Genomic DNA, 8992 nt, shown 5'->3' with positions numbered 1-8992 from the left:
ACTGGAATTACAGGTGGTTGTGAGCTGCCTGATATGATTCTGAGAGACTCAGGTCCTCTGGAAGAGCAATCAGCACTCTTGACCACTGAGTACCTCTCACTCCCACTCTTGACCTTTCCCGCTCCTGACGTAAATCATTTTCCATTAGTCAGCAGAACTTCATGGTTTGCGTGTGCGCGTCTGTTAAATAACAGAGTCAATCCTTTGGCTGTTAGGATTTTCTCTGCCCTTTTTTCTCCTCCTCCTCCCCTCTTCTCCTCTGCCTTCTTCTCCCTCCTCTTCCTCCTCTTCCTCCTTGGTCTCCCTCTGACAGGGTTTCACTGTGCAGCCCAGGCACACTGACCTTGTCACCCTCCTCCTCCAGCCTCCTAACTGTGGGTGTTACAGGCTGCCACCACCATACCTGCCTTCTTTATTTTTTCCCTAGTTCTTTGATTTGAAGAAATTTCATTCAGTCATAAAGAAAGAACAGCCCCCCCAACCTCATTTATTCGACTCCTTTGGTATAGTCATGGTACCGAGTCTCCTTCTAGTCATTCTTGCCTGAGGATTTTCCACGGTACTTTGCACAGTCAGAGGAGTTCCCTGTGGTGGCCGTGAAACTGCTCTGCTTCTTCTTTCCTGAGAAGCACATTGCTGTCTGGACTTCCCCACCTCCATGCTCCACCCTCGTCCACACTGGCCTGAAATGACATCCTGGATCTATACACTAGCAAGGCTAACTGTGTAGGCACAGAATTTTTCCTTAGGGCTTGAGTCTGGTGACTATGTAGGGAAGACAGACCCAAGACCCTTGAGGGAGTGCCCAGGTCTAACCTTAGTTTGTGCTGTTAAGCCAGTTCTGCCAAGATCCATGTTATCTGAAGGACTGTAGCCATAATCCAGTGTTGAAACTGGGAACTACTTTGGGTTACTAGGTTTGTTGTGTCCAACTATTGGCTGACATGCAGGAGACAACGGTGAGATGCAGCATGACCATGGACTTGGATTCTGATTTTACTTTTGTCACATGGGCGGGCCTCATTTCTAAAACAGGATAATAGACAAGTGCTTGGACTTCCTGTCTCAGGCCCCTGGATCCAAGCCTGTCCCCCCCACCATTTAGTTGTCTCAAAGTTAAATGTACATGTTCCAGCCTTTGTCTCATGGCTTTCTACAAATTATAAGATGGCCATAGGCACAGTGGACAGGAAATTAGATGTCCATCCCATTTGTCCAAACTGTAAATATCTGTTCCACAATTTATAAATATAAATTTCAAAATATAGAGGATTTATACTGTGGTGTAATGCATCCATGTGCTTGGTAACACTTGGCAAAGGCCTGCAGCAGGCTGTTACAGTATGGCAGGCCTGCATGAGAGAGAAAACCACTGACACTGTAAGTCAGGAAGCAGAGAGGAGAAGAGGGTCCTGTAAACTATCTAGAGAAACCTCCATCTAACGCCTTGACTCTAAAACAAAACAGAACAGCAGTAAAAACCACCTGACTACATGTCCCATTCCCCTCTCAAGGGGGAAAATGGGGATCGTTTGTGCCCTGGAGCATTCTTGCTGTGCATTGTGGAAAGCTGGGAAGTTGCCTCAGAGGCTCAGGGCATTCTGCCCAGGGTGTCCTGTACCGTAAGTTCGCAGGCAAGGTTCATTAAAGAGACTGTGGGCATTTTAAGAGGAATTCCCAGCAGTGTGGTGATCTCAGCCCAAGCAGCAGGAAGAAAAGAGGCAAAAAACAGCACCAAAGAACAAAGGCCTGAGGGGTCAGAGTAAATAACTGAGGAGAGGTGCCCAGGGAAAGGTTAGGGTAGCAGGTACTTGGGTCTGTCCACATGCTTCTCAGACAGTTCTAGAAGAACCAGATGACTCACTGGCAAAGACGTCACCTGTGTAAGGTGCCAATGCTAAGGGCAGGGGGGGGAGCCAGCTCTCGGCCCCACTGTGCATCCTCATTGCTGAGCCTTGCCTTGCCAGCCCCGCACCCCACACCCCTCCCCTCCCCCGCCCATGCCTCCCCATGCTTCTTCCCACACTGGGTCTGTCTGGAAGCTCCCTGTCTGTTCACCACCCTCAGCAGGCTCCAGTGCAGAGCTGAGAGCTGATGTGTGTGCAGAGCAAACCACCACTCTTCCTTAGTGTTCTATGAAGAACACACGCATCTGCTCTGAGTGTGACAGAACTCACAGGGTCTCAGGAGGTCTGAGTGTTGGGCTGAGGTTCCACTCACAGCTGTCTCTTTTCAGCTCTGACAGCTTAAGTTCACTTAGCTTGGAAATGGAGAAAGAGAAACACTCATCTCGCTTAATGTGGAGATAAACAACCTGCAAAACTCAACAGTGTCTGGCACACAGTGAGTGCTCTATAGAAAGATCATTTAATAAAACTCAATGAAAATGCTCACACGCTGTGGGTGGAAATGTACAATAGTATAATTACAATCACTGTGAAAATGATTTGGTGGTACATACAAAAACTCAATCCATTCACAGATTATGACCCAACAATTCTGTTCTTAGATAGGTTCCCAGATAAATATTCTCTCAAAAGCATAGGTGGTAGTCACCTATGAACATACAGCAGACTCACATATAGAAACGTGTCCACAATTTAACCTCAGGCCAATGCTATCATTAATTATTAATGTTTAACATTGTATTATTGCCTTGAGATAGTCCAACATTGTATTATTGCCTTGAGAGAGTCAAAGAATAAGCAAGTTGTTATTTCATACCAACACATGGTTTTCCCTACTGTGAACAACCCGAGAGGGATTTCCGTGTTCTGTGTTCTCTTACGATTTTCCCATTGGCCCCTGTCCTACTGTCTTTTGATCTGTCCTCCAACTCTGGCCAGAACAACTGCATTGTGCAAGAAAAGTTTAATTTTATCCTCTAACATGTTAAATGACATATTAGATTAGAGAGAGAAATGGTAGATTGAGACCAGATTACAATGAAGACATGTTCACTTGAAAAACAAGCTAATTTGTCCCTGAAAGTCATTTACTAATTTCAAACTAAAATTTATTTACCAGAAGATTTTCAGTTCTGCTCCTGTTTCAATTCCAAGAGTCTAGGTAATGAGATTATTCCATAATGGGATTATAGAACTCAGGGGACAAAAGATGCCTTTTGATCTGACCACATCATCAAGTCACGTTGAGATGGGATCAACACCGAAGAAACGCTTGGCAGATGTGAAACAACCCAAGGACACTGTATCTTCCTTTGTTCAGGCCCGTGGGGGGAAAAGGCAGAGTATCCTTTCCCATAGAGTCTTATAGAAACTGCACCCCATAGGGCAGTACTGTACAATTTCTCTCAATGGTACTTTACTGGGTATTGTAATTGTAAATATTCACAAAGACCCTTTGATACCATTATAGAAAATGATGAAAACAGAAATAAGGACAAAACATGGAAGTGTCTAAATGAAAACACCCTGGAGACCTTCTGAGAACTAAGAAATATATGTTCAGAATTCTAAATAAAACCTGGTTGGTTTAGCGTCCACTTTGTGACACAGACCTATGCTGGCTCCTGATGCTTCCCAGCTGACTTAGGGCTGCCATTTTGGATGAGGTTAAGTGAAGAACATCTGACCCCAGTCACAGAACATTGAAAAGGAGCCTAGGGAAGCACCCCCAGGAGAAGCCTTTCTGGGGCTTGCAGAGGGCTCTGCCCACAGTCCCCACCAAGGTTACCAGAGAGTGGACTGTCACTGCATGGCCGTTTTCCACTTAGTTTCCCTGAAGCTGAGTGAGAGCAGTGTCCCTTGGATCCTGACTCCATGGATACCAACATCTAGCAACGCACAGGTTCCTCCTGTAAAAGGCAAGCTATACACATGCTCACATGTAGTTTAGTCATCTCTGTTACTTAGAGTATCTAAAGCAATGTAAATGATATGCAGATAGCAGAATGGTATCATTTTAGTGAATAAAAAATACATATACTCAATACAGAGGCAACTGTTTGTCGTTATATTTTATCCCTGTTTGGCAAATCTGTGGGTAAGAGGTCCTCAGATATGGAAATCTCACTGTGTATAAGTTATTTCTTTAATAGTTCTCGCATCTGATAGGGTCAGTGCCATACGTAATGACACAAAAACTGTCTCTTATGCTTTAGAGCCTGAATCTTCCCGGATGCATCTGATTCAACAAAGAAATGATGACAGTTTGAGAGTTTTTTTGGGGGAGGGCATGGAGTTAACCACAGCATATTTTCTAGTTTTTGACTTAATCCGAAATTTAAAGAGGAAAAATTCTAAGTTACCAAGTATCAATTCATATGCTGTTACAAGTCACCAGATCTTGTGAGATCTCAAGGGAAGTCTGAATTCTCCACAATATCTCAGAACAAAATTAACTAATCATCTTAAGAATAACAATTAGTAAAGCCTTCAGAATATAAGGAACTGCTCTCAGAACTTTGTGTGATCTGAGTCATATTTTAAGTCTCTAAATGTCCCAGGAGGTTAAGAGCTATTCCGATTTGTCTTGCAAAGGAGGAAATCAAGAAAAGATTGGCGATCATGAACACCACACAGCTGAAAACAAGTCCCTGGCTTTGGAATGCAGCCAGCCTGTCCCCAGAGCACAGGCTCTGTTGCTTCCGGGGACATCCCTCTGCACAGTGAGCGCCGTCAGTCCTTCTTCTCCTGGGGAGTGCTGGATAGAAAGAAAGTACCTACTGGCTGCTCAGTACCTGATGTCTCCAGTCCAGTGCTTCATCGCTCTGTGTTTCTCACCACAGTTCCCAAGTGGCAGGAATTTCATGGATCACTACACCACTCTGATCTCCTTGTTTATTTATGTTTTTATAACAACTTTATCAAGACAGAATTTATAAATACATAATTCACGTATTTAAAATGTACAATTTGGTGGCTTTTGTACCATCACAGAGTTGTACAGCCATTACCACCCTCAGTTCTAGAACATTTCCAACCAACCAGTAAAGAAACTCTACACCTGTCCCCTGCTGCTTGGCTCCCTGCTGCCTGACAAGCACTGGCATTTATATCTTTGTAATTTTTTTTATCATCAGCATTTCATATAAATTGAATCATACAGCATGTGATCTTTTGTGTCCACCTTCTCACTTAATACGATGTTTTCAAACTTCATCCGTATTATGTCATGTCTCAGCACTTTGCTCCTCCTATGGCTTTCTAAACATTCCATTGTCTGAATCTACTGCATTTTATTCACACATACATCATGTGATGGACATATTTCCTCTCTATTCAGGATATTGTGAATAATGCTGCCATGAACATCTATGTACAGGTTTTTGTGTTTTAATTTCTCATATGTATATACACAGTAGTGTAGTTGCTGTGCTTCTGTTTAACATTGTGAGGGCTTGCCACACTACTTTGCTATTTGCTTGTTTTTTAAACAATTTATTTTATTTTTATTTATGTGAATGTGTGTCAGTACGCACACATATGTCTATGTGTATCAGTATGCACACATATGTTCAGGTGCCCAAGGAGGTGGCAGAGTGGATCAGCTCTCCTGAAACTGGAGCTAAGAGATGGTTGTAAGTTGCCCTCATGGGTGCTGGAGGCTAAACTCAGGTCCTCTGCAAGGACAGCAAGTATTTCTAACCTCTGAGTCATACCTCTAACCTCTGGTTTTTTCACTTGTTGATAGTAAGATGTTTCCTGCCTGCAATGAAAACAAAATGGTTCTGCTTCTTAATAGGAGCACCTTGACCTTAGCAAAGACACCAGATGTTGTCTTCAATAGTCAACATCTGGTTGGATATGCACCATGACTTTCCATATTAGAAACCTAGTGGAATGCTTGCAGTAACTGTCATTAAGGCTTTTAATGAATCCATGAAGCAAATTTAATGAACGATGCTAACAGCAACAGGTTATAGCTGTTATCACTGCAGCTCTTCTAAGCGGCCTATGAAGTAAAACATTATTCAGTTTCAGAACTCCTGAAAGGTGGTAGAGTTTCTCTAGATTAATTATAGAATTCCAGAGGCTAAAGTTTTAAAAACTCTAAGACTGATAGCCATGATTATGTCTGTGTTGTTACCTGGGTAGAGCTAGGAAGAAAAGGTTTAGTTCGAACAAAAAAACGACAAAACAAAACAAACAAACAGAAAACACTAACTAAAACAACAAAAACTTCCCTAAGTAGAAAACCATTCAGAAGAAACTGAGGTGGATCAAAGATGTCCCCACTGGGGGAGCCACCAGGAAGAAGGAAATAGGTCAGGCTATGTTATTTTTCCTGGCTCTGTGTACTTATGATACTATTGTTTACATTTTCTGCGGGTACACAGAATTTGTTGGCAGATAAAGCATGATACGGGCTAGTAAATATTAACAGAAAAGAGAAATGAGGAACTGTTCTAACACACCATTTTTATTGGGTTTCCTTAAAAAGGTCCCCTGTTGCACAGAGCCCAGCTGTTGGTGAGCATGGAAGGGAATTTGAATGCTTGTCTACCACCTACTTCAGAGACCAGTGCGGGGCACAGGGAACAACCCAACCAAGACACAGGCCCGGTGCTGCGTGTTGTTAGTGATGCTTCAAAACATAAAGAGGAACATTTATACTCATCATAATAAATGATGGCCATTGTTTTTAAAGGATAATTATAATTTGTATGGTAATGACCTTTCTTAATGAAATAATTGTGTGTGTGTGTGCGTGCGCACGAATGCAGTCTTTTTCCTATAAATAGAAACCAAACTGATCAATTTGCTTTAGTATAGTAGGCTAAAAAAAGAATGCTCAACCAAAGGGTGTGTTATATGATTCTGAGTAAGGTGGCTTACTTTCTTACTTGGATTAAAGTTGTGAAAGAATAATTAGGAAAACAATGGAATTGTTATTATTTTCAAGGAACCCTCCTGACTGAAGGCCGGGAAGAGTGTCCCAGGCTATCTGCCTAGCCCCTCATGTCCAGTCATCAGTTGCTCACAATGGTCTTCATCCCTGTGGAGAGACTAACCCTGTGGATTTAGCAACCAACCCAGGAGCTGGATTTTACCACACTGACCACGTCTTCCTTCTCTGTGTCATACTTGAACGTTTTGGGTCCTGAAAAGAAGTAAATGTAGCCTAGAAGAGATAAAGTTGAAACTGTGGTTACCGGAGATGACGTGTGGGTCCCTAAGGGGTAAGGTTGCCGCTTTCTGAGGTGCTACCAATGAGGAACTGGGGGCTGTCAGAAGGCAGCGAGCTTGTCTTCTGCACAGCTCTGGCAACCTGTCACCTCTGACTTCTCAGGTCATCCCTCACCCTGTCCTTTGCATCAGTAGGGTAAGGTCTTCACTTTGGGTCATGCGATAAGGTGCCCTCATCATGCTTCATGATTTTTCTAGTCCTTTCTCCTTTTTATAGCTGTCAAATGTCTGGCTGGCCTTCAGAACCAGCTAATGTCTCATCAGGATAGAGCCAACTGCCCCATTTGGCCCTGTTGTCTCAGATCAATGACTTCTTGAAGTCACTGTGAAGCCTATTAACACCAGTCAATACTAGAGCACAGACTGTCTTGTCTCCCAGTAGTTTCATCTGTGTTAGATAGATAGGCATTTCCCAAGGATGCTCAACATTCCATAAGAACAGAGGCCACATTTGGAATATCCTTTGCACTTCTGAACACTGTCTGTCTCCGTGCTACACACTAAGAAGGAATTAAATTGATTTCATTTGTGTATAACACTCACTTCATATGACCTCCTTAGCTGTGTCAGATTTCAGGAGTCGGGTGATGAAAAGGTAGAAGAATCTGGGAAGGCTCAGACTACAACCACTGGACTGAAGCTGCATTGTGTTAGTGTTTGTTTGTTTTTGAGAAAGATTCTCACTCTGTAGCCCAGGCTGATCTCAAACTCTTCATCTACGGGCTTCAGCCTCTTGAACGCTGGGATTATGGGTCGGAGCTGCACTTCCTGCGTGTTCATTGAGAAAGGTCTCAAACATCCCAGGCTGTCCTTAGACTGGCTATGTAGCTGAGGATGACTTTGAACTTCCCTTTCCCAAGTGCTTGGGATTACAAACCACATGTCTAGTTTATGTTGCGCTGGGAATTGATCCCAGGGCTGTGCATAATAGCTGGGTCAGGGTCAGGGTCAGGGTCAGGGTCAGCTCCATTCCCAACTTAAAGCTATAATTTTAAACATATCTGCTAGTAAAAGGAGAGCCACCATTTTGTTTTTATTTACTTACTTTTTTAATAGAGGATTTAAAAAAATAATTCCTCTTTCTAGTATGTAACCTGGCTATTTAAGTTTATGAAATGACTTAGGACCGAAATAAGAACCAGTGACTCCCACTGAAACCCATTTTCTATCAAGTTCAAGCAGGGCCCAGATTTCCTGTTGTGATTTCCCAGGGAACGTTTCCTGTGGAGACACTCACCATTTAATTCCACAGCGGCATCTACCTGGCCACTCACTCCTGAAAATTCTTCTTCAGTGTTCTTTGGATAGTCTTTTTCCATTTTCTTTTTTCTTTCATCATAGCTGGAGGAAATATTTCACAAATGTTACTGTTGAATATAGGGGACATCAAGGTGGTCAGGAGTATAATTAGCCAGCTCTGATTTTGAACATATTTGAAATCTCTCTTTGTCTCTTGTCTCTCTTAAATGAACAAATGAATGTGTGAATGATCAGTACATCAGAACTGAGCAAATCTGTAATAACAGCCTTCAAGTCTTAAAAAATGGCTTTTGTTGCATTTGTTCTTCGACAGTTTCAAAATGCACATTTTACATTCTGGGTACTAGGACCCTGCACCTTCTCTCATTCTTCCCATGCTTTCAAGCTACCCCACCTTGCAGAACCGAGGTGGATTCTAGGGGATAGGCAGTCATTGTCCTTAGCTGTGTACCCACTGAAGAGCCCAAAAGGACAGCTCCGCATGATTGTCACATATGAGCCTTTTATCTTTGAAATCAGGTCACTTGGATCCCACTGCTCTTTCCTGGAAAGAGATTAGGATTCCAGCTCTGAAACCGGTC

General features: G+C 42.9%; 1 protein-coding gene across 1 annotated transcript in view; it reads right to left on the bottom strand.

The window, feature by feature from the left end:
• Window positions 1-6985: 6985 nt before the first annotated feature.
• Window positions 6986-8992, bottom strand: part of Mmp20 (matrix metallopeptidase 20) — a 46521-nt gene continuing 44514 nt past the window's right edge. The window contains exons 9-10 of the mRNA XM_052726778.1: window positions 8389-8492; window positions 6986-7086 (exon numbers count right to left, since the gene is read on the bottom strand). Coding sequence (XP_052582738.1) covers window positions 6986-7086; window positions 8389-8492 — 205 coding nt within the window. The remainder of the gene's footprint in view (window positions 7087-8388; window positions 8493-8992) is intronic.

Source organism: Peromyscus californicus, unplaced genomic scaffold, assembly GCF_007827085.1.
Source record: "Peromyscus californicus insignis strain IS unplaced genomic scaffold, ASM782708v3 Scaffold_11__1_contigs__length_118956290, whole genome shotgun sequence".
NCBI lineage: Eukaryota > Metazoa > Chordata > Mammalia > Rodentia > Cricetidae > Peromyscus > Peromyscus californicus.
This window is presented reverse-complemented; position numbering and strand designations above follow the sequence as displayed.